Here is a 27285-nt window from a genome sequence, read left to right as displayed (position 1 = left end):
TTATTGCTGAGTATTATTCTATGTCATGGATGTACCACAATTTGTTCAACCACTTATCCACTGAAGGACATCTGATTGTTTACAGATTTTGACTATTCCAAATAAAGCTCCTATGAAATTCCTGACAGGTTTTTGCAAGAATACACACCTTTATTTCTCTGAAATAGGAGTGCAATTTCTGGGTCAGGTGGTAGTTACATGTTTAATTGTTGAAGAAACTAGCAAACTGTATTCCACAATGTTGTAGCATTTTACATTCATGACAGCAATGTATGAGTGATACAATTTCTCTGCGTCCTTATCAACAATTGGTGGTGTTCCTATTTATAAAAAATTAATCATTCTGATATGTGTGTAGTAATATTTCTTCATGGTTTTAATTTTTATTTTCCTGATAATTAATGAAGTTAAACTAGAGAAAGGATTAATGAAATCCTTTTACATTTGATTTATAACTAAGTTTTGTTAAAAGGCCACACAATACACAGATACACACACACTCATATACATACTCTCTCTCAGAGACATGACATGTTCCAAAATGAGAAGATGTACAAAATAAAAATGTCAAATCTCCTCAAATTCATCTATAAATTTAACATAATTCAAAAAAAATCTCCACAATACTTTTTTTAACTTGATAAAATGATATAAATTGTATCTGGAAGTGTAATAGACTAAGAATAGACCAAAATAAATGTTAAGGAGGAGTAATGTATTGTAAATTTCCCTACAAGATATTTTATTTTTGTGATAATATTATCATATATGTAATATATTTAATTCTATTGTAAAGTCTTTAAAACAATGCTGTACTGGCTTAAAAAATAGTTCTAGGCAATATTAAAAGTGAAAAAAAAAAACCCAAGCACTTTTTTTACATCTTACTTCTTGGGGAGATTGTACCTTCGATCAAGTGATATGACAATGTTTGCCTTGGAAAAAAAATGCTAATTTCACATTTTATCATACAGCAAAATAAAATTATGATGAACTAGAAAATTTAATGTTAAAATTAAGCCATAAAATATGATAAAACATATACCACAATATTAAATTACTGGAAATAGTTTAATTCACTAATATGTAATGACCTTGAATGATATTCTGTTATTACAGCCATGACACATATTACTTTCCTGTATTTATAATTCTGGTTGTTAAAAATTTTTTTAGCAAACATTCAATACTTTTGTAATTATAGAAAAAAAATGATCAAAAAGTTAAGTTGTGTTTTTTATGATGATCTTGGGTAGGAAGCGTGTTGCTTTAAAGAAAGACAGCTAAACCTAACTGTAAATAAATGGCAGCTGTGGCAGAAAGTGTTGAAAGAAATAACGGCATGGAAAGCGCTAATAATGAGATAGAGCTAAAAGGCGAAATTGTTGCAAGATTTTGCCTTTTAATATATGAACAGCCAATGTTCTTTTTTTTTTTTAAAAAAAGATACAACTTCACGTCTTCACTCTTTCTTCATCTAATATTTCATCTTTGGTGTAATATATAAAGTGCTGTACACATTATTTAACTGCCACATCAATGAGATGGTGCTACTGCTTTCCTCATTTGTCAGGTGGGGATTTCCAAAACATGGAGAAGTTAGTTATATTGTACACAGATAATATTCGATAAAGCTAATATATAGACCCAAATGATATGACTCCAGGTGCTGTGCCCTTCATTACTTTCCAAACACCATGCTAAGGCAGGGTCCATCTCTCTTATCACCAGCCCCTGCTCACTCCTTTTCAGCCTCAAGTTGCACCTTGCCATTCTTCAAAGTCCTCAGAATCTATGCAGTTGTTCCCTCTGGTAGGAAAATATTTCCACTATATGCATTTAGATATATGGTCATTTGTCATCTGTTCAAAGAGGACTTTCTTGACTAAATTGGGATTCCTTCACACATCCTTCTTTTGCTTATTTTTTCCTCATAGCTCTTCTTATCTTGACTCTATATTAGTCATTGCATATTTATTGTCAGTTTCTTTCATTGGAGAATAAGCACCTGTTTTCCCACAGCTGTTTTCCTAACACTTGAGTGAATAAATGAATGAGAGAAGAGCTGCTTATTGAAATGAATTCAGTATTATTTGAAAAGGACAACAATTATAAAAACAGTACCTAAAGAATAAAATTCCTTAGCTGATAACTAGAAGAAGCCCTAGAAACTCTGGACACCAATATTTGATTTTGAAATCTCATGCCACATGTAACTGAATTAATTGTGTACCTAAAAAGTGATGTAATTTTTTAACATATCAGACAAGACTGGGCACATTCAGGGTTGTATGGCCATAGACACTTTTTAACATATTAGGCTGTAACTTCCAAGTAGTGTTTTCATCCTAAAATCAACCTATTGGCAGGTGGTGCACTGACTTCAATGACCGTCATTGTCTAAACATATTTCTTACCACTCTTTATCTTCGGAGCTTGTGAAAATTTAACGTAACATTAATACATTTAACAGTAGATGTGTTTTATCTCTTAGAGAGTAGACTTGGTTTTGGAAATAGCCAGAAATAATTTAAAGCCCACTGTAGATAACATGGTATGAACAAAGCAGAGCTTATACATTTTTCATCAAAAACATGTTGAGACTGAAACATAATGAGACTCTCTTTTTCACTGATTGCTCATAAAGTGGCACTGGAAGAACTTTCATAATTGAGCTGTGAGTGTCATAGTATAAGAGCCATGCTATAGTATTAAAAAAGACACTCATTTTGATATTTATATTATGACATATTTTATGTTTAAAAAGTGTCAATCAATTCTTATAGTTAACATACACAGAGTTTAGAATAAAACATTTCCTCTCCAGTCTCCACAAATCCTTTAATTTCAAAGTCTCTGATTCTGCATATGGATACCTTTTTAGTTGCTCTCTATAAAGTAGTGTTCATTACCTAAGTGAATAAACTTTATTTTGCCTGGTGGTTATGTTTCTTACATGTTGTGTAACTACCCAATTTTAAGAGTCAAAGTTAAAAATTTTCAAATGCAGAATATAATTTGGAATTAAAATCTCCCACTGCACTTTCAAAGAGATAATTTTATTCTCTCTGAAACAAGTGAAGTCAGGTGACACAAGATCTTGTCCCCAATATACTGTACATTTCAGACAAGATAACAGAGCCTTAATTCATAGAAGTGACAATGTGAATGTAGGCCTACTAACTCCAATTCCTTCCATCCTAGTCATTCATTTATTCAGCTCATTAGTGGGAGCTTGCTATTTCAAGAACCTTATTGTAAAATATTTTATACAGTCAGTATCTATGCTTATTCTGCTTTTTAGGAAAATGTAGTAAATCTGCATAAAACATGGCATAACAGCATTATTTTTATTACAGGTATGCTGAATTTATTAGCTGCAGGATTTTTTATTTGTTTATTCTTGTTGAAGGATGTATAATAAATCCTAACTTGCATTCTAAAAGGTCAAAATGTCAAAATACTAACAATGGGTAACTAGGAGAGGATTTGTTCTAAAGTGAATTGACTTATTTTTTCTTTTCAAATCTCCATAGAATAGCTCTGATTTCTTAGTAATAAAGTTTTCACATGTTTTAGTGAGAAATATTCTATTTTATAATATTAAAAAATAACTCCCATACTAGGCAAATACCAGTTTTAAACAGATGGAGTGAAAAACCCTAATTTTTGCAACTTTGTTTTTAAATAGGAATATGTAGGCTGGATACTAAATACAAAAACATGACTTCAACCTACTCACTATTTCAAATTGTTAGCAATTTTCAATCAACATTCTCAGACTCAAGAAACAAACAAACAAACAAACAAAAAAACAAACAAAAAAACCTCTCCCAAGACAGAAAAGGTCTGCATGAATTTGCCATGCAGACTTGCCCTTCATGTTAAGAGTCTTTGTTTAAATAGTTCCCTGTAACCTTCCTTGTAATGCACTCTTCATTTGTGGATATGTGTACTATATTTAAAATACAAGCTGTTAGGCATGGCCAAGAAAAGTCCTCAATCTCAATCTAATTTTCTGTTATTTTTATCGGTATTGACACAATGGTCATACATGGCTTTTATTTCTGCCTTGAGATAGATTTTATCAGAAAGTCCAAGAATCAGGTATCTTTACTTGCACACTTCACACTGAATCCAATTTCAGTTGCATCTCTACAGCAATTGTTTGCTGAAATGCTAGTATTCATACAGCTTTTGAAGAAGATTTGAGGTGCAGATTTTTTGTCTCAGTCAAGTAGAAGAGAGCAACTAAAATCACAAATTCTTTATAAGACTTCCTTTCTGGGTACTATCATGTCCTTCACCATCTAGTGATGTGTAATTAAAAAGAAAAGAGAAAGAGAGATAGAGAAAGAGAAAGACAGTGAACCAAAGGATGAACCATAATGTGAGAAGTTAAATGGATGTTTGGAGTTATCTCAGACTTAATCCATGTGCACAGTTGTAGTGCTCCTAGGTGTTTAAAAACCAGCTGTATGTTTTTTAAAATCTACATATGTATATACATATATACAAATTCAAGTTTACTATGATTTTTGCTGATATAAAAGTTGTATAGCACACAGTTTAAAAATACTAACAATATATATACTATTCTATTGTAAGTTCCATATAGATCATTAATTCTCACATAATTCTTTAGTTGAATTTTCCTGAATTCTATTATCTATAGCTAAAATAATTGCAATTGATGAATTAGTGTAGTTCCAATTTGATTATTGGTTGACATTTTCTCTTATGATAATAAATAAGATAAAAGTGAAGCGACTCTGGTATGTGTAGAAACATCACTTTTTTGTCTTGGACATGAATGACTCCTTTGTTGAGTTCAATAATTTTTAATACTAGAAGAATATTCCCTCATTTTTTTGTGCTAATCACTACAGTCTCTACACATTTTTATTTGTAATCTACTGTATTAGCATTTTATTTATTACTTTTCTAAATTTAGATAATCTACAAAACAATAAATAAATCCTAAATTGCACTGCTTGCAGATTTCCAAGGTGTAGATACTAACACGCTGACTAATTTCAAGCTACCAGCTTCTGATGCTGCATAATGTGACAGAAGAGATGCTGCATAATGTGACAGAATGATGTGTGTGCACAGCAGCACATCATTATGTGACATTTCTACCATTCAGAAAATAGATGCAAAGAGCATTGATAATAGTAAAATTCGGTATACTAACAAAGAAAGTGATGAGCTTTCTCTTGAATATAATTTAATTGTAAATTTATAGAACTTAATTTTTATTATTGGCTGGCATTTTAAAATGGCTTTAAAATTTAAGACACTAAAATAACATAGTAAATGTACTCGAATAGTTTAAGGTAGATATAATAATAAAGTAAGAACTAGAAGTCATTAAAAAGATTTGATAATAACTTGAGGAATAAACAATATAATGTGAAATGCATATTAAAGTATATCAGAAAAGTGCAAGATGAAAAAATCCAAATAATAATTTACTTAAGAAAATCAAATTGATGTGCTATAATAGAGGGCAGAGAAGATAATGAGAAAATAGACTTTTTTTAAAAACGAAGCAATTTGTTTTGAGAAATCCACTGATGGCCTTATGTGGATGTCTTAATATGTAAAAAGTCATTTTTCTCTTGGAGTTTTCAGAATTTTTCTTTTGCCTTTTTAAAATTCAATAAAATAACATTTCTCAGTGTAGACCATTTGGGTTCATCTTACTTGTGATCTGTTGAACTTCCTAAATATGAATATCTATTTCCCCAGATATGGGAAGTTTTCATTCATTATTTCTTTGAATATGTTTTTTGGCCCTATCTTTCTCTTATCTTGTTATGGAACTAACATAATGTGTACACTAGCCCATTGATTGTGTCCCATAAATTGATCAAGCTTTTTTCAATCCTTTTCATTCTTTTGTTTGTTTGTTTGTTTTTTGCTCCCCTGAGTAATTTCCACTGATTTGTTTTCAACTTTTCTGACTTTTTTTTTTTACCTAATCTAGTCTGTTGCTGAGCTCTTCTAGTGAATTTTTAAATTTAGTTATTGCATTCTTCAGATCCACAAATTCTGTTTGGTAAATTTTCACATAATCTCTGTTAAATTCTTAATTTATTTATGCTAACCTTGCTGTCCTGCTGTCCTGGTAGCATCTTTATGAAATACATTTTAATTTATTTGCCATAGGATGATATTTTATTTATGTATCATTTAGGCAAATTATATATCTCTTCACAAGTGTTAGTTTTTGGACATATTTCTTGTTCCTTTGGGCCATAATTTACATGTTTCTTCATTTCCCTTAACTCTTTCTATTGTTATATGCATATTTGTAAAAACAGCCACCTTTCTCAGTCTTCATGGACTAATCTCTTACAGGAGAAACCCCCCACTAATCAGGCCAGACAGAAACTCCAGGGGTATCTCAAATCCTCAGTGTGCATGTTTCTTCTCTGGAGTTGTGTACATACATTGCCAATTAAAGGAATCTCCAGTGACAGATGAATGAATAAAGAAAATGTGGTATACACATACAAAGAAATATTATTCAGCCAGAAAAAAGGAATCTCTGCCACATGTGACAACAAGGATAAACCTTAAAATGCACCATCAAATGATGAAGACGGGCTACCATATTATTTTGTTCAATTTAGCTTTAGCAACTTTGCTAACCTATCCTAGAGACTCTAATTGTTAATCTTACTGATTTTTCTATATAGTCACACTGTTTACAAATCCCATTGTTAATCAACTTTCCAATCTTTATACCTCAATTTCTTTTTTTGTACATATATGAGGCAAATTCATATACATTTAAAACCCAAATGTAACAGATAAAATCATAGTTATGAAAAAATAATTTTCAAAGAATATCTGGTCATTCACAAGTGGTGAGGAATTCCTTTAAAAAGTATAGAGTAGGGAGGACTCAAGATGGTGCTGTGAGAACAACCCAGGATTGGAGCTCTTCTCGTTGAATCCGCAAACGGTGAGTCAGAGCGGCATTTCCAGACTGATCTTTGTTGCCCACAGAACGGGGAAACTCCCAAGTATAAAAAAGACATGGGACGCCAGGCAGTAGGTCTGCCTGGCGAAGCCGGCAGCCGGGGTGGCGGCGGCCGGCCCTACCCAGCAATCCCCACAGGGCGCGCTTCTCCGGGTGCCCTGTTGAACCGGCAACCTGACACTTGAGAGGGCTGGACTTGAGACTGAACGAGACTTGGACACTAGGCCAGCCGAGGGGATTGCAGGGATTGGGATACCCAGTGGGACGAACAAAACCGCGATTTCAAACTATCCCGAGCAGACGGTCCGAGACGCTCTGTGGGGGAGGGGCGTCCACCACTACCGAGGCAACCCGCCCCAACTGAGATACACACCCACTGCTGACACAGCCAGCCGTTGCCGAGGCAACCCGCCCAACTGAGATACACGCCCATTGCTGACGCAGCCAGCCGTTGCCGAGGCAACCCGTCACTACTGAGATACACGCCCACTGCTGACTCAGCCTGCCGTTGCTGAGGCAACACGCTACAATGAAAAGACTCCACCGCAGGGCGTGGCGGAGACCACAGCAGAGCCGGCAGGAACAGCATGAATCACACAACAGCAGGGCGGAGCCTCGACAGCCAAACAGTGGCTAGTCTACCTTCTAGCTTGGCAGGACACCTGATCGGACATCCAAAAATAAAGCCTGAACCCCCCAACACAGAGCATTTGAGAAAAAAAGGGTTTTTTTAATGAGCTCTGTTGCAGCAGAATCAAACATAGCAGCCTAACAGTCCTGAATGAACAACAGAGTGCACAGCTCAGCAATTAAACCCCTATAAAGTACAAACTGTCTCCTCAAGCAGCTCCCTGACCCCTCTATATCCAAAAGACTGACATTAGGCAGGCATCATCCTGGGACAAAGAGAGCAGAAAAAGAAACTGGTAGCATCCCTCGCTGTGCCACAGCTACTAGAGGTGCACCCCAGACAAGCAGGGTCTGGAGCGGACCTCAGCAGTCGTACAGCGAAGGCACTAGACTGGTAGAAGGAAAACCAAGCAACAGAAATACTTCATCATCAACATTCTGGGTGTCCACTCAGAGACCCAAACGAAAAGTCAGCAACTATGCAGACGACCAGCGGACAAATCCACAAAGATGGGAAGAAACCAGCGCAAAAAGGAGGAAAACACCCGAAACCAGAACACCTCGCCTCCTAGAAAGGACCAAAACTCCTCACCAGCAAGGGAGCAAAGCTGGACGGAGAATGACTGTGACGAAATGACGGAATTAGACTTCAGAAGATGGATAATGAGAAACTTGTGAGCTAAAAGATCATGTATTAAATCAATGCAAAGAAACTAAGAACCTTGAAAAAAGATTTGAAATAAGATTCGAGGAAATGATAACAAGAATGGATACCTTAGAGAGGAATATGAATGAATTAAAGGAGCTGAAAAACACAATACGAGAACTTCGCGAAGCAAACGCAAGTTTCAATAGCCGAATTGACCAAGCAGAAGAAAGAATATCTGAAGTCGAAGACCAACTCAATGAAATAAAACGAGAAACCAAGATCAGAGAAAAAACCGCAAAAAGGAATGAACAAAGTCTCCAAGAAATGTGAAACTATGTGAAAAGACCTAACCTACGTTTGATAGGTGTACCAGAAGGGGACGAAGAGAATGAATCCCAGCTGGAAAATACTCTTCAGGACATCATCCAGGAAAATTTCCCCCACCTAGCAAGACAAGCCAACACTCAATTGCAGGAAATACAGAGAACACCACAAAGATATTCCGCAAGAAGAGCAACCCCAAGGCACATAATCGTCAGATTCAACAGGGTTGAAATAAAGGAGAGAATACTAAGGGCAGCCAGAGAGAAAGGTCGGGTCACCCACAAAGGGAAGCCCATCAGACTCACAGCAGATCTCTCGGCAGAAACACTACAAGCCAGAAGAGAGTGGGGGCCAATATTCAACATTCTTAAAGAAAAGAACTTTCAACCCAGAATTTCATATCCAGCCAAACTGAGCTTCAGAAGTGAAGGAAAAATAAAATCCTTTGCGAACAAGCAAGTACTCAGAGATTTTGTCACCACCAGGCCTGCTTTACAAGAGCTCCTAAAAGAGGCACTACACATAGAAAGGATCAATCAGTACCAGCCATTCCAAAATCACACTGAATGCTAAAGAGCTTCAACATAATGAAGAATCTACAACAACTAACAGGCAAAACAGCCACTTAGCATCAAAATGGCAGTATCAAATTCACATGTAACAATATTAACCCTAAATGTAAATGGACTAAATGCACCAATCAAAAGACACAGACTGGCAAATTGGATAAAAATCCAAAACCCATCAGTGTGCTCTATCCAGGAAACCCATCTCACATGCAAGGATACACAAAGGCTCAAAATAAAGGGATGGAGGAAGATTTACCAAGCTAATGGAAAGCAAAAAAAAAGCAGGAGTTGCAATTCTCATCTCTGATAAAATAGACTTTAAAGCAACAAAGATCAAAAGAGACAAAGAAGGCCATTACATAATGGTAAAAGGATCGATACAACAAGAAGAGCTAACGATCCTAAACATATATGGACCCAATGCAGGAGCACCCAGATACATAAGGCAAGTTCTTAAGGACTTACAAAAGGACTTAGACTCCCACACAATAATAGTGGGAGACTTTAACACTCCACTGTCAATACTAGACAGATCAACCAGACAGAAAATCAACAAGGATATCCAGGGCTTGAACTCAGACCTGGAGCAAGCAAACCTGGTGGACATTTACAGAACTCTCCACCCCAAATCCACAGAATACACATTCTTCTCAGCACCACATCACACCTACTCTAAAATTGACCACATAATTGGAAGTAAAGCACTGCTCAACAAATGCAAAACAACTGAAATCATAACAAACAGCCTCTCAGACCATAGTGCAATCAAGTTAGAACTCAGAATTCAGAAACCGACCCAGAACCGCACAGCTTCATGGAAACTGAACAACTGGCTCTTGAATGTCGACTGGGTAAACAACGAAATGAAGGCAGAAATAAAGAAGTTCTTCGAAACCAATGAGAACGAAGACACAACGTGCCAGAACCTCTGGGACACATTTAACGCAGTCTCTAGAGGAAAGTATATAGCAATAAGTGCCCATATGAGGAGAATGGAGAGATCCAAAATTGACACCCTATCGTCAAAATTGAAAGAGCTAGAGGAGCAAGATCAAAAAAACTCAAAACCCAGCAGAAGACAAGAAATTACTAAGATCAGAGCTGAGCTGAAGGAGATTGAGACATGAAAAACCCTTCAAAAAATCAATAAATCCAAGAGCTGGTTTTTTGAAAAGATCAACAAAATAGACAGACCACTAGCCAGATTGATTAAAAATAAAAGAGAGAACAACCAAATAGATGCAATAAAAAATGATAAAGGGGAAATCACCACAGATTCCACAGAAATTCAAACCATCATCAGAGAATATTACAAACAACTCTATGTGCATAAACTAGTAAAACTGGAAGAAATGGATAAATTCCTGGACTACTGTGTCCTCCCAAGCCTAAACCAGGAGGAAGCTGAAACTATGAATAGACCAATAACAAGGTCTAAAGTCGAGGCAGCAATTAAGAGCCTACCTCACAAAAAAAGCCCAGGTCCAGACGGGTTCACAGCCGAATTCTACCAGACACACAAGGAAGAGCTGGTAACATTCCTTCTAAAACTATTTCAAACAATCCAAAAAGAGGGAATACTTCCCAAATCATTTTATGAGACCAACATCATCCTGATACCAAAACCGGCAGAGACCCAACAAGAAAAGAAAACTTCAGGCCAATATCCATGATGAACATAGATGCAAAAATCTTCAATAAAATATTGGCAAGCCGATTGCAACAGCAAATCAAAAAACTTATTCATCATGATCAAGTAGGATTCATCCCGGGGATGCAAGGCTGGTTCAACATACGCAAGTCTATCAACGTAATTCACCACATAAACAGAACCAAAAACAAAAACCACATGATTATCTCAATTGACGCAGAGAAGGCATTTGACAAAATTCAACAGCCCTTTATGCTAAAAACCCTCAATAAACTCGGTATCGATGGAACGTATCTCAAAGTAATAAAAGCTATTTATGACAAACCAACAGCCAATATCATACTGAATGGGAAAAAACTGGAAGCATTCCCTTTGAAATCTGGCACTAGACAAGGATGCCCTCTCTCACCCCTCCTATTCAATATAGTACTGGAAGTTCTAGCCAGAGCAATAAGGCAAGAAAAAGAAATAAAGGGTATTCAAATAGGAAAGGTGGAAGCCAAATTGTCTCTATTTGCAGATGACATGATAGTATACCTAGAAGACCCCATTGCCTCAGCCCCAAAACTCCTGAAACTGATAAACAACTTCAGCAAAGTCTCAGGATATAAAATCAATGTGCAAAAATCACAAGCATTCGTCTACACCAATAACAGACTTAAAGAAAGCCAAATCAAGAGCGAACTGCCATTCGCAATTGCTACAAAAAGAATAAAATACCTTGGAATACAACTCACAAGGAACGTAAGGGACCTCTTCAAGGAGAACTACAAACCACTGCTCAACGAAATCAGAGAGGACACAAACAGATGGAGAAACATTCCATGTTCATGGTTAGGAAGAATTAATATCGTGAAAATGGCTATACTGCCCAAAGTAATTTACAGAATCAACGCTATCCCCATCAAGCTACCATTGACTTTCTTCACAGAACTGGAAAAAACCACCATGAAATTCATATGGAACCAAAAGAGAGCCCGCATAGCCAAGTCAATTCTAAGCAAAAAGAACACAGCGGGGGGCATCACACTACCAGATTTCAAACTATACTACAAGGCTACAGTAATCAAAACAGCATGATACTGGTACCAAAACAGAGATATAGACCAATGGAACAAAACAGAGGCACCGGAGGCAACACAACATACATACAATTATACAATCTTTGATAAACCTGACAAAAACAAGCAATGGGGCAAGGATTCCCTGTTTAACAAATGGTGTTGGGAAAACTGGCTAGCCATGTGCAGAAAGCAGAAACTGGACCCCTTCCTGACACCTTACACTAAAATTAACTCCAGATGGATTAAAGACTTAAACATAAGACCTGGCACCATAAAAACCCTAGAAGGAAATCTAGGCAAAACTATCCAGGACATAGGAGTAGGCAAGGACTTCATGACAAAAACACCAAAAGCATTGGCAACAAAAGCCAAAATAGACAAATGGGACCTAATGAAACTCCACAGCTTCTGCACGGCAAAAGAAACAGTCACTAGAGTGGATCGGCAACCAACAGAATGGGAAAAAATTTTCGCAGTCTACCCATCTGACAAAGGGCTGATATCCAGAATTTACAAACAACTCAAGCAGATTTACAGGAAAAAAACAAACAAGCCCATTCAAAAGTGGGCAAAGGATATGAACAGATACTTTATGAAAGAAGACATATATGAGGCCAACAATCATATGAAAAAATGCTCATCGTCACTGGTCATAAGAGAGATGCAAATCAAAACCACATTGAGATACCATCTCACGCCAGTTAGAATGGCGATCATTAAAAAATCTGGAGACAACAGATGCTGGAGAGGATGTGGAGAAAAAGGAACACTTTTACACTGTTGGTGGGAGTGTAAATTAGTTCATCCATTGTGGAAGACAGTGTGGCAATTCCTCAAGGCCTTAGAAATAGAAATTCCATTTGACCCAGCAATCCCATTACTGGGTATATATCCAAAAGACTATAAATCGTTCTACTATAAGGACACATGTACACGAATGTTCATTGCAGCACTGTTTACAATAGCAAAGACCTGGAATCAACCCAAATGCCCATTGATAATAGACTGGATTGGAAAAATGTGGCACATATACACCATGGAATATTATGCAGCAATCAGAAATGATGAGTTTGTGTCGTTTGTAGGGACATGGATGAATCTGGAGAACATTATCCTCAGCAAACTGACACAAGAACAGAAAATGAAACACCGCATATTCTCACTCATAGGTGGGTGATGAAAAATGAGAACACATGGACACAGAAAGGGGAGTACTAAACACTGGGGTCTATTGGGGGGAAAACGGGAGGGCCAGTGGGAGGGGGAGGTGGGGAGGGATAGCCTGGGGAGAAATGCCAAATGTGGGTGAAGGGGAGAAGAAAAGCAAAGCACACTGCCATGTGTGTACCTACGCAACTGTCTTGCATGCTCTGCTCATGTACCCCAAAACCTATAATCCAATAAAAAATTAAAAAAAAAAAAAGAAAAAAAAAAGTATAGAGTATACAAAAGCACATTGAGGCCTTACTTTTGGGGCCAGAACTATGTAGGCTACAATCATAACTAAGGACTATCTATACAGTTTCAAATATTGGTTATTGTTATATTTTCCTGGAAAGATAAATTTGACAGTGAAATTATTGGTTGAAAAATTTATAATGAAAAATTTTCTAATACCTGTAGTTTATGTTATTAAATTGGAAAAGGAGTTAGAGCAAAACAACAACTTTGGTGTAACAGGTAATACTGAAGTATGATAACTTCAACCTGTCCAATATCTTTTCCATTTAGGATGACAGTTAATTTGCTAGACCTGTTAACCTAATTAAACCTACTCTGTGTGTGTGTTTGTGTGTGTGTGTGTGTGTGTGTGCGCGCGCACCTCATAGTATTAACAATGAATGCAGTAGCCTCCAATTATCTGCTGGGGATATGTTCTGCGACCCCCCAATGAATATCTAAAACCACAGAAAGTACCAACGCTTTCTATATATTTTTTTCTATACATACATATCTATGATAAAGCTGAATTTACAAATTAGGCACAGTAAAAGATTAATAACTAATAAAATAGAACAATCATAAGAATATACTGTAATAAAAGTTATAGAAATGTGATCTCTCTCTCACAAAATATCTTTTTTTTTGGTTTCCAATAAATTTATTTAATCAGAACTTCAAAGGGTTCTAGAAACTTGCATTTTTAACAAGCACTGCAGATGATTCTAGGTTTTCATTAAAAGTTTGATTCAGGTAAGCAACTTTACCCTTAATTGTGTGTCAGATTACATATAGAGTAAAACAAAAAGCCGTGTAATGGAACAAAAAATTGCTTTATACAAAATAGTAGTAAATACAATTGGTCTTAAAAATAAAATCATATATATATAGTTGTATTCCTAAGTACAGCAGTGCCTCACTCATTCCAAGTTTCCTTTCTGTGGTTTCAGTTACCTGTAGTCAACTACATTCGAAAATAGGTGAGCACCGTACACTGTATAAGAAGGTATTTTGAGAGCAACAGAGACCAACCACATTCATGTAACTTTATTACAGTATGTTATCATTGTTCTATTTTATTAATCTCTTGTTATGCCTAATTTATACATTACACTTTATCATCGGTGTGTATATATAGAAAAAAGGTGTATAAAGGTTTGGTACTATCTGAGGTTTCAGGAGTCCACTGGGGGCCTTGGGATGCATCCCCTGAAGATAAGGGGAAACTACTGTATGCAAAATCGAAAGCTATACAACAATTAAAAACATTGAGAGAGCAAATCTAAGTATAAGTGAAGACATTCCTCTGAATTCCCAGGTTTCATCGAGCATCAAAAACGACCAATCTTTTAGTCCTTTTCTTGTACATTATTCTGTATCTACATTCTCTGCATCTGATTGGATCCCTAGATTTTATTTCATTTTCTGTGTGACATTCTCCACAGATATATATCATTGGTTGCTGCTTTGGAGGTTGAACATCCTTCTGAGTGTCCATTGTTAGCCCGCAACACGGGAAAGTTTCTCCGCATTTCCAAACACAATCTCACACAAAATATCTTGTACTGTACCATACACACCTATTTTCAAACCATGGTTGACTATGGATAACTGAAGCCATAGAAAAGAAAACCATGGCTAAGAGGAGACTACTGTGTAGTCAAATAGATATTATAGCAACTTACTGCATCAAAGGAAAGGGTTACTTCCTTAAATCATATGCAGTAACCCTGAAAAACACTTTTTCTCATGACTCACTGATGTGTGTTTTATTTTTGTAATGTCTTCTGAAAACCTAAGGTCACATCAGCCAATGGCTTGCTGATGAAAATTTCTGTCATTTGAAAAAGAAAGTTCATAAACCAAATTTTAGCTATGACTGTGTTTTTCTCAATTTGATTGTATTTAGATTCAAGGAAGATTATTTCAAATGTTTTGGATAATATAAGATTTAGTTACTACTTTGAACTCAAATAATGCAAACACAAATTTGTTATTTGTAAAACTTATTTCTATGCTTTATATTCACTCTGATTCTATGTAATTAACCATATTCTATTGTAAAAGTTGAATAGACAGTATAAATAATATCACATTCATAAAAAAAGTCTTCCGTAATTTTTTTCCTTATTATGTTTAAATTGTAAAAAGATACATTATATATATATATATATATATATATATATATATATATATATATATATATAATTTTTTTTTTTTTTTGAGACAGAGTTTCGCTCTTGTTACCCAGGCTGGAGCACAATGGCGTGATCTCAGCTCACTGCAACCTCCGTCTCCTGGGTTCAGGCAATTCTCCTGCCTCAGCCTCCTGAGTAGCTGGGATTACAGGTACGTGCCACCATGCCCAGCTAACTTTGCTTATATTTTATAGTGAATATCCTTTAGGGAAGTATTTCTCTTATAAAATACATAATTATAACCAAAAATCTTTAATTATAGGGTAACTGCAAACATTCTAGAAGATACATTCAGAATATGTTCATACAACTTTCATGAATTCTTTTTACCAAAGATACTCTATATTATCTGAAGTTTAATTATCTTATCTTACTCAGTCTCTTCTCTGTATACTAGAATAAAAGAAGTACTGGGAAGTTATTCATGAACAAGGCCATCAAAAGGGAGAAGGCAAGCTTTTGTTTTATTTTGTTTTGTTTCTTTAATCACTCTCATGTAGGTCTTGTCTGTTTCCTTTTACACTGTGTATATAAAGGACGAGTGATTTTGCCCAGAGGGACATTTTGAAACATTTTTTATCACGGAAAACTTAGAATCTATTCACAATAAGAAAAAAATAGAGTAAAACTACCCCACATAGCAAACATTCAGCTTATGTAATTATCAACTCATGGATAACGTTTCATTTTCACCCTTACCTGCTTCCCCAATGCATCAGATTTTTCGTAGCAAATTCCAGATACCATATCACTTCATCTGCACATATTTCAGCATGTATTTCTAAAATGTTATTTTCTTTTAAAACAAATGCATAGTTGCAATTCTACTACCAAGCTTTTAAAACTTTGCCAATAAATGTAAAAATGTCTCTAATTTAAAAAAAGAAAACTGTTTGAATTGAGATGCTAGTCCACTCATTGCATTTAGTAGGTATATACCTTTTCTATTTGATCTATAGATTTTACCTATAAATTTTCATCTTTAATTTTGATCGATACACTTAGCCTCCCTCTGTTTTTCATATATATATATATAAATGTATATATGTGTGTGTGTGTATATATATATGTGTGTATGTATATATATATGTATGTACCCTGTTATATGTATATATATGTATATATACCGTGTTATATGTATATATATGTGTGTGTATGTATATATGTGTATATATATATACATATAACAGGGTCATTCATTCTGTAGTGTTTTCTGCAGTTTGAATTTTGATGACTGTATCCTCAGATACCAAATAGGGTAAGTGTTTATTACCCTTTACTTGCCATTTAAAAAATAATGAGCTGATTTCCTTGAAGAATAACAATAAATTTTTTGTATGTATTATAAAGCTATATACATATTTTAAGGGTTTCAATCTTGGAGGTTATTATTATCATTTTTGAAATGGAGTCTTGCTCTGTTTCCCAGGCTGGAGTGCAGTTACATGATCTTGGCTAACTGCAACCTCTGCCTCTCAGGTTCAAGTGATTCTCCTCTCTGTCTTCTGAGAAGCTGGGATTACAGGCTGCCCGCCACTACACCTGGCTATTTTTTGTATTTTTAGTAAAGATGGGGTTTCACCATGTTGGCCAGGCTGGTCTCAAATTCCTAACCTCAACTTATCTGCCCACCTCGGCCATGCAAAGTGCTGGGATAACAGGTGTGAGCCACTGTGTCTGGTCTATTTTTTTTTTATGCACACATAGCCCCATTTTTGTTGTGTGGAAGCCTTTTCGATTGACTTTAGTATCTTTTTGATATGTTCTTAATGGCTTCAATAGTTTCCTTACTTTCTGATACGACATTCTGGGCTCTAGGTTCGTTTGGCACCCAAGGCCTGAGTGATATCAGCTATTTTCCCAGGAAACACTGATTCATTCTGAAAGGAAATAGTACATAGAGACTACAATCCAAATATTGGGGAGGGTACTTATCACTGCTACTGGATCAGTTCTTATTTTTAGGATTTGTTTTTCAGTAGAGAGAAATAGAGTTGTTTTTCTTTAGAGATAAAAAGTATAATGCATTCATACAGATATTTTTAATTCAAATTTAGCACTGCAGAGTGTTTACTTAAACACACCTATGTATGTCTGTTTCTCCCATCATCTACTCCAAAATTTCTGGTTTCCAAGGACAAGTTAATAGCTTATATACTTTCTACGATGTATATATACAAAATTCTTAGAATAGCAATAGTGAGTAATATTACTGATAAAATATGCTTATATAAAACATTTTAAGATTTTTTGATAAAATATATTTTGTCTCAGGGCACAACATAATAGAGATGGCTAACAAAATTATTTGTGTTTTTAAAAATTCATGTTAATAAACTATCATTAACATGCAATAATATTGACCCATTTGTTGCAGTTACGACAGAGGTTTAAGCTCTACCATAATCAATACAAAAATCATCACCTCACAATTTCCCTTAGATCTTTTTGTAGTTGAACTTCCTCACCTCACTCCACCCATAGTCCCAGATATTAACCGATGTACTTTCTGTTACCACAATTTTACTTTTTTAAAAATTTCATGTATATAAATTAAGATTGAATATTATTCATAGAGTAATATTTTTTCTCCTCTATTCCCTCAACAGGATGTTTTGGGGATTCATCCATGTTATTACTATCTCCTTTTAGTAGCTAAATAGTATTCTATTTTATGAATATAGAGCAGCTTGTTTACATGCTTTCTTGTTGATGATCACTTCGGCTGTTTCAAGGTTTTGGCTATTAACATATTAACTGTAACAATTTATTATTCTTTTTTTTCTTTTTCCATTGTTGTTTTGATTATGATACATTTTTTGTATTCCCATATACATCTTAGAATCAGCTTGTCAATTTCTTTGAAATTGTCTATTGGGATTTTCATTTTGAATTTGTAGCTACTGTAGCTGAAGTTGAGGAGAATAGATATTCTAAAAAATTGAATCTTTTGATCCTTTGTAGTTTACAGTGAACAATTTTTACACATATTTTGCCAAACTTAATTCCAAAACATTTCATATTTTTGATGCTAAAATGTCAATTGAAGGAGTCCAATTCATATTTGACAATTAATCTTGGTTTCAACAGATTTGGTAACCTCGTGTATTAGTTCTAGTAACTACGTTATCACCTGTATATACAATCTTATTTTTTCCAACCTGTATACTTTTTAATTTCCTTTCCATACTTTTTAAACTAGATAGTACCTTCAGTAAAATGTTAACTATAAGTAATAAGAGTGGATATTCTTGCTTTATTTTCATTTTGGGGTAAGTATTCAGTCTTTCCTCATAAAGTATTATGTTATTAATAAGCTATATTTTAAGGTGCCCTAAAGTTTGAGAAAATAATGTTTTATTGGCAGTTTTCTACTCATATCGTTACTGTTATATTGATTGTTTTTTTATGGTGGGTGTGTGATTATTTTGTCAAAATTTTTTTCTGCATTTCCTGGGATGATCATATGTTTTTACTATTTAGCAATAAAATCAAGTCTATAAAATAAATAGTTTTAATTATATCACTTTTAGAATAAGAGTAGAATCACATTCGACTCATGATGTGATTAGCAAGTTAATCTGAACAGGTTCATCTTAAAAATATATAAATACAATGGGTGAAAATTATAGTCCAGTAATAAAAGTAAGAAAAAAAATTAAAGAATGGTTTAAACATTATATTAGACATGGCCAGATTAGAAAACTAGAAGATGTTGAATGAAAAGAGGTGGAAATATGAAAGAATATATGAAAAATTAAGAACTATGGATCCAAAATATTTCTAGTCAGAATACTAGAAAGAACAAATAGAATGGAGAAGAGTCAACATAAAAAAATGCTTATGTTTGAGAGTTTCCCAGAATTCTTGTGAAACATGAGTTCTCAGGTTTATAAGTAAAAGAAATTCCAAGGCAAGATTAAAATTTACATACCCAGATATTTTGTTATAAAATTGTATTTCCTAAATGGGGAATCAACAAAACTAGGAAATGCACAAATACTATTAGAAGTGAAAGGCTCAAAGCTAATGACAAGCAATTTAATAAATCATTAAAGGATACTATTAATAAATTTCTACATTAATATTTTAATCTTACTAGCAATAAAATGGATTAAAAACCTGAACAACAAATGACAATTAAGACAACAAAAGTAATAGGTTAAAAACTGCTCCTCTCCAAATCTTCTTCCGAAATTGGCCAATAATGCTCATTTGGGATGATAGGCAATTTCTACCAGTCTTACATAAAGCATGGCAGACACTTTAAATCAAGAAACTCACTGATTCATCTAACCATTCTCTTATAAACCTGATATAAAACACAACATCAGCGAGAAAAAGGAAAATATGTTCCAGTATCATTCATGAACATGGATGAAAACATCTTCAACAAAATTAAACGTACCGAAACAACTGGTTATCAAAACAAAGAAGAAAGGAAAGCAGAAAGAAAACAAAAAGCCAGGAAGGTAAGCTAAACTAATATTGGTTCTATCCTTACACTATACAAAAAATTGAATTGCAGTGAATTATAGACCCAATATGAAAATTAAAATGAATAACAAAATATAAGAGAAAAAAAATTTTATTTTATCAGAGCAAAAGTATGTCTTAAATGAAATACAAAATGTAAGAGAAACAATTGGGGAAAACTGACAACAGTAGAAACATCTCTATCAGAAAAAGACAAAAATTTCATAAGCAACATGGAAAAAATAAAGTCAGAGCCGAGAAGACTTTCTGCAATGAATTTTGACTCTTAAAGGATTCATGACCTGCATATAATACACACACACACACACACACACACACACAACTCTTAGAAATCAGTAAAAGAGACAACTTTCCCTAAATTCTAAAAGGCAAATATATGAATAAACAATTTACAAAAGAGGAAATTCAAATTTCAAATAAACACAAAAAGATGTTCCAACTCACTAATGACATATAATTGTACACCTATGATACTAACAAGTATTCCTGAAGCCGTGAAGCAATATGTGATTTTATAACCAGTAAGTGAAAACAGTAAATCTGTAGCACTCCTTCTGAGAGTAATTTGGCAATATTTAGTAAAATTTATAGTATAGCAATTCCACTTCTATTTTATAGACACTAAAAAATTTTTGCACATGTACGTAAGAAACTGCTTTTATAACTTTGTTTGCAATATTGAACTAAAAGAAAATTAAAAGATAAAAAAGAAAACCTAAATACCTGTAAACAGAATGTTGATAAAGCAATCCTTGGATATTTATTCTATTGACTTCTATACAGTAATTGAAAGAAATAAACTTATGCTACAGGTATCAATTTGGGTAAATAAATAGTGATTGAAAAGTAAACTGTGCAGAAAGTAGCCATTTTATAATATTTTAGAAAATGTGGAATGTGATGCCTTATTTTTATGTATATCTGCTATGAATGAAAGCATATAAATATTTATGAAAATGATATATACCAAATTTAGTGTTGCAGGTTACTTCTGAAGTGGTTATAAGGTTATAAAGGGCAGGGAAATACAATTAAAGAATGTATTTTTAGAAAACTGAAATAATTGCAGCAAAAGTTAAATTGAGCAAAGCTGGATGGTATGTATAAAGATTTCAATTATATTACTTTCTATGTTTGAAATATTAATTACAAAGATATAAATATAAGAAGAAAGCTGTGGGCTTAGAAACTTGCACTGTTGACCCCTAGCAGATAAAGTTGGTGGAAACAAGGCATTTGAGTTTTCAACTAAATGGCAAAGTAAGCTAACAGTAAGTAGCTATAGCCACTAGGTAGATGTTGAGGGGACTGTCTGGGGATACCTTGCTCTCCCCTGCAGCCATAGGGACTTCACTACCCCGTGGTAGTGTAGGGAGCAAGATGCACTGGCAGTGGGCAGATTCTAGGACCATTTAGAGGGACCATGTGTGAAGAGGATGGAGATGTTCTTTTCCCTTTTCTGTAGCAAGATGTCTCCTGAGCTGATATTAGTAGTTAAGGGAACATTCAACTCATGATGTGACAGCCTCTGATGCAGACTGTGAAAGAGAATGTCACCAATGATCAAGGACCTGTGAAACCAAAAGGTTTTATATAGAAAAAGGAACCTGAAAGTAAGTTAAGCACATACCCAATATATAGATATTTTATTCTTTGATATCTTTCTTCAAAGAATATGTTACCCTAGAGTAAGTATGTTCATGAGGATATGGAGCACTTCACATTTAACCAGTTACCAGTTAAAGATAGAGTGTTTTAAAAGTTACATATTAGGGATCTGGTAGGCAGAACTAACCTGAAGGCAAGGAACAATGGAAGGACAGTAGAATTGGGAATCCTATGGTCTGCGTTTTCAATTATAAGGTGCACTCACATCACCAGGGTCACTGCTTCTTTGAACCTCAATATCCTCATTTGTAATAGTAGAATTATAATTGCTAATTTCTGCTTCAAGGCATTACTGTGAGGTTTGAATAGCATGATGAGAAGTGGGCAGTATCCCTTTACAAGTTTCTGATACTTCTGTTATGCCTGATAGAGATAAAAATTTCTCCCTCTTGTAAGTTGCTGACTCAGGAAAGTGTGGGTACCTCTCTCCACACCTCCATCATTATTCAGAAACTGTGGTCAGTGAACCAGATTTTGCCTGACCTGAAACAATGTTTTGTTAATCTGGCACTTCATTTTAAAATACTTGAATTTATTGATGATATTGGAAAATATAAAGATTTTATTTAATATTCCAGATTTATGGCTTGTCTCAAAAATTTGGCATATTTAGCAACAGTGGGAGTCCCTTCCTTTCAGTCCTGGTATATTCTTACATGATATTAGAGGTCTGGAGCCAGGACCTTCCAGGAGGTGAGCTTGGCTCTAGGAGCTATGAATTGACCATCATCAGCTCCCGGCTTCTTTGAAAATACAGCTTTGGTGCTTTCCAGTGTTGTGTGGAAGCAAATTAACTAGAGCTGAGTCATTAGCTGTGGATCATTCCCAGATTCTCTATTGTCTATATCTTACCTTCTTTAAACTCATTACTTTTTCCCATGTAGATTACATTATTGTTCAAAATATTTGTTAAACCCCTCTCTATTGCAGGATTGTTTCTGCCCAAATCATTGACATCCAGCTTGGCCATGTAGTTTGCTTTGGCCAATGAACTGGGACATACACCACTTTTAACGAGCAGAAACTGTAGGAACCATCATGTGGCTCTGTCTTCTGTATTTTTCCCTCAGCCAAGGGATCAGGATTTCCCCAGATGGGGGATGATCTTTTAGTCTATTCTCAGAACAAAGATGATACAGAGAAGAGTTAAAACAGACTCATGATGTGCATGTAGCATGAGCCAAAATAAGTGATTGTTATTGTGAGCCTCTGAGACTTTGGTATCATTTTCCATCACAGCAGAACTTAGCCTAAGATAACCCATGCATCCTTTCAGCTCCTCTAGTCATTTTATTTTGTCAAACATCAGCAGCAATCCCCTGCCTGCCTAAAAATAAAGAAGCATTTGATCCAGTGATCTGAATCTGACATTTCTGAAGAAAGAAGTGAATAGAATAAGATAGAAATATCCACTCATTATATAAAATGATATAAATATTATTTAGTTTGTCATCTAGAGTGAAATGAATGTAAATTAATATTAAGTGAAGTCTCACCATGTGCCAGGTATTTTTTATACTTTACCTCATTTAAACCACCAGCATTACTGAAATGCATAGTTACTGCTTTTACCAGTTTTCAAATAACTAAATTGAGGCTTAGAAATGTAAATAATTGGTAGTGTCTATAGTTTGAACAGATACAGTTCTTGGTTCAGAGCTTAGGTTCTTCTTCTTTTTTTTAATTTAACTTATTCCATTGTTAAACTGTGGACTCTAGAAAGTCTTATTCAAAAAGCACTACATAATAATATGATAGCATTTTTTAGTAGAGATAGTAATTCCTTCATGAATCTGGGACATCATATGATAAAATTTATTTTTGTTCCTCCTAGGACAAAGAGAAATACTATGAATAGGACAATGTGGTGGCTCCATTTTTTTTATAATATTGCATATTATCTTTAAAAATTTTAATAATTTGGAGAACAATGCTTTGTTTTTAGATCATAACCTTTTTATGTTTTTATAACAAATGTTTTTAAATGAGAAATTATAGTGGTCATAGATGTTGATTTTATGTAATGTCTTCATCTGCAAGCACTAAAGCAACATGGTGCCCATTCTCACCTTTTGTCAATATTGTGTTTTTCCTGCCCATTATGACAGAATGTATTTTGAAAAAATATGCTTGTTTTCTCCACCGTGATTCTCTTCAACATGAAAGCCCTTCCTCCCAGAAAGATGCTGTGGCACTCCTTGCCTAAGGGGCAGATTTTTAAACAAAAATTGAGTGATTTGTGTTTCAAAATGGACTTTTCAAACTCATGCCATAGATCATGTAAGAATATATATATATATATATATATATATATATATATATTCAAATTTCAAAACCATGGCTTTAAACATTAAAACCCAGAGCTCAGTAGTACTCAATACATGAACTTTATATCATAAAGCACAGTCATAGAAAAACTTATGATTACTTGACAGTGATCTTTCTTGCCAATCCTTTTAACAAATGAAAATAGGGACTGGAGAGAGTGGTGTAAAAGTAAAGGAATCACAAATGAAAGCAACAAACTTAGATGTTGATGGGAGTCTTTGAAAAGGAATTTTAAACCCTGTTTCTTATTCTGCCTTCTATCCAAGCCTAGTGGTCAGGTGATCTAAAAGGCAGCAGAACCTGTTCCTTCCTCCCTGGGACATGACAAAACTTACAGTAAGTTTCACAGGATGTGAAATAGTAAGCAATGATTGTAACATGTCTAGACATGCAAGAGACAGTGCTCACCAATCACTTTGAAACTGCCTTTGGAGAATTATAAGTAATGAGAGAAATCTAACATGACTGACTCCATCTTGCTTCTAATCTCAGAAGCTGAATTGGTTTTTCTTTATTCTCGTATGAAGGCCAAGAAAACTATGAGAGGAATTCACTTCACAGTTAAATTCTGAAGCAAGGATAATTGAACCCTCTCCTTGTTTGGAGAGTGAAGCCAAAATTGAACCCTCTTCTTGTTTGGAAAGTGAAGCCACATTCACATGACAAGGTTAAAATCATAATAGGAGATTGAATCCTGCTAAAGAATAAGCATAGCTTTTAAGGTGTTAGGTCTTATGTTTAAGTCTTCAATCCCTCTGGAGTTAATTTTAGTGTAAGGTGTCAGGAAGGGGTCCAGCTTCTGCTTTCTGCACATGGCTAGCCAGTTTTCCCAACACCATTTATTAAACAGAGAATCCTTTCCCCATTGCTTGTTTTTGTCAGGTTTATCAAAGATTGTATGGTTGTAGATATGTTGTGTTGCCTCCGATGCTTCTGTTCTGTTCCATTGGTCTATATATCTGTTTTGGTACCAGTACCATGCTGTTATGATTACTGTGGCCTTGTAGTATAGAGATCTAACACCATAAAAACCATAGAAGAAAATCTAGGCAAAACCATTCAGGACAAAGGAGTAGGCAAGGACTTCATGACCAAAATACCAAAAGCATTGGCAACAAAAGCCAAAAAAGACAAATGGTATCTAATCAAACTACACAGCTTCTGCACGGCAAAAGAAACAGTTATTAGAGTAAATCAGCAACCAACAGAATGGGAAAAATCTTTGCAGTTTACCCGTCTGACAAAGGGCTGATATCCAGAATTTACAAAGAACTAAAACAGATTTACAAGGAAAAAACAAACAAGCCCATTCAAAAATGGGCAAAGGATATGAAGAGATACTTTACAAAAGAAGACATATATGAGGCCAACAAACATATGAAAAAATGCTCATCATCACTGGTCATCAGAGAAATGCAAATCAAAACTACATTGAGATACCATCTCACGCCAGTTAGAATGGCGATCATTTAAAAATCTGGAGATAGCAGATGTTGGAGAGGATGTGGAGAAATAGGAACACTTTTACACTGCTGGTGGGAGTGTAAATTAGTTCAACCATTGTGGAAGATAGTTTGGCAATTCCTCAAGGACCAAGAAATAGAAATTCCATTTGACCCAGCAATCCCATTATTGGGTGTATATCCAAAGTATTATAAATCGTTCTACTATAAGGACACATGCACACAAATGTTCATTGCAGCACTGTTTACAATAGCAAAGACCTGGAACCAACCCAAATGCCCATTGATGATAGACTGGACTGGGAAAATGTGGCACATATATACCATGGAATATTATGCAGCAATCAAAAATGATGAGTTCGTGTCCTTTGTAGGGACATGGATGAACCTGGAGAACATCATTCTCAGCAAACTGACACAAGAACAGAAAATGAAATACTGCATGTTCTCACTCATAGGTAGGTGATGAACAATGAAAACACATGGATACAGGGAGTGGAGCACTACACACTGGGATCTATTGAGGGTAATGGGGGGGATAGCGGGGAGGGATGTTGAAGAGAGAGCATGGGGAGAAATACCAGATATGGGTGAAGGGGAGGAAGGCAGCAAATCACACTGCCATGTGGGTACCTATGCAACTATCTTGCATGTTCTTCACATGTACCCCAAAACCTAAAATACAATAATAATAAAAAGAATAAGCACAATTAAAAAATAACCTTCCATTGCTTTGCTTGTTTTTCTATAAGTTGCTTATTGCCCCAGAGTCACATAACCAGAAGTGACAAGATTTATAACTTTCCCAACTACTCCTGTAGATAATGTCACTATTGCAAATCATAAAGAACTGGTCTTTGAGATATTTTTCAGATTTAGCATTTTGGTAATCCTTCTACCTTGTCCTGAAGCCTCCTCCTGGGAACTGACTTGAACTCTGCTAAGAAAATTTAGACACTTCTGTGATTTCATCCCCAGTTGATTGCTTTAGTTCCCCAGTTCCTCAGCCTCTGCTCACCAAATTACCCTTAAAAGCCCTAACCTTCAAATTCTTCAAGAGGCAGATTTGAGAAATACCTCTTATCCTTCACTTGGCTGGTCATGCAATTATTAAACTCTTTCTTTGCTACAATACTTGCTGTTTTCAGTGCATTGGCTTTTCTGAGCAATGGGCAAGAACAGCCTGTCAAGCTGTGACAATTTTACATATTATAATATATTACTTGAGAAGGGCTTGGAGTTAGCTAAGAGAAGGCCAGCAGAGCCTCATGATCAGAATAATCGAATGCTGAGGTACTTGTATGGACCAATGACTTGACCATGAATGGAATGGACATTTTAGCTAATGTCTGGAAGAACTGATGTTGATGACAAATAATAATACATAAAATAAAAAAAAATCAGTGCATGCTCTTCCCGTTAAATGATGCCAACCTAGTCAGGAGGTAAGGATTCAGGACTAGTTCTTTCTCCCTTAGTTCACTGGCAAACCTGCAAGGAGAAGAGAAGGATCACCACACTGACTAAAAATCCTGGTTCAACTAAGAAAACCTTTCATACAAAGACTTGCTTTTTTAATTGAATGGAATCCCTTAATCAAAATTAAACGTGATTATAGAAAAACAACAGAAATTAAAGTTATGTTTTAGCATGTATGATTTTAAAAACTCTAAATTTTTCACTCATTACATAGGAACACCAAAATTCTGGGAACCTATGGATGTTGATGCCTTTGTGGTTCCCATCAGATATGATTACATCAAAATAGAGGCTTTTAAGGAAGAGTGTTTTGTATAAGAAATGACTGAAG

The 27285-nt window shown here is 35.0% G+C and overlaps 2 protein-coding genes across 7 annotated transcripts in view; both read right to left on the bottom strand.

The window, feature by feature from the left end:
• Positions 1-27285, bottom strand: part of KCNH7 (potassium voltage-gated channel subfamily H member 7) — a 508532-nt gene that overhangs the window by 378922 nt on the left and 102325 nt on the right. The gene's annotated exons all lie outside the window — the stretch shown is intronic.
• On the bottom strand, positions 14368-14861 carry LOC108592192 (DNA-directed RNA polymerases I, II, and III subunit RPABC4). The gene has a single exon (XM_017973434.4). The coding sequence runs from the start codon at positions 14817-14819 to the stop codon at positions 14643-14645; it is 177 nt and encodes a 58-aa protein (XP_017828923.2). The 5' UTR covers positions 14820-14861; the 3' UTR covers positions 14368-14642.

This window comes from Callithrix jacchus, chromosome 6, assembly GCF_049354715.1.
Source record: "Callithrix jacchus isolate 240 chromosome 6, calJac240_pri, whole genome shotgun sequence".
NCBI classification, from domain to species: Eukaryota; Metazoa; Chordata; class Mammalia; order Primates; family Cebidae; genus Callithrix; species Callithrix jacchus.
This window is presented reverse-complemented; position numbering and strand designations above follow the sequence as displayed.

Bases quoted from the DNA above. Each gene is read 5' to 3' on its own strand.
- LOC108592192 (XM_017973434.4), bottom strand. From the start codon at position 14,819: ATGGACACTCAGAAGGATGTTCAACCTCCAAAGCAGCAACCAATGATA.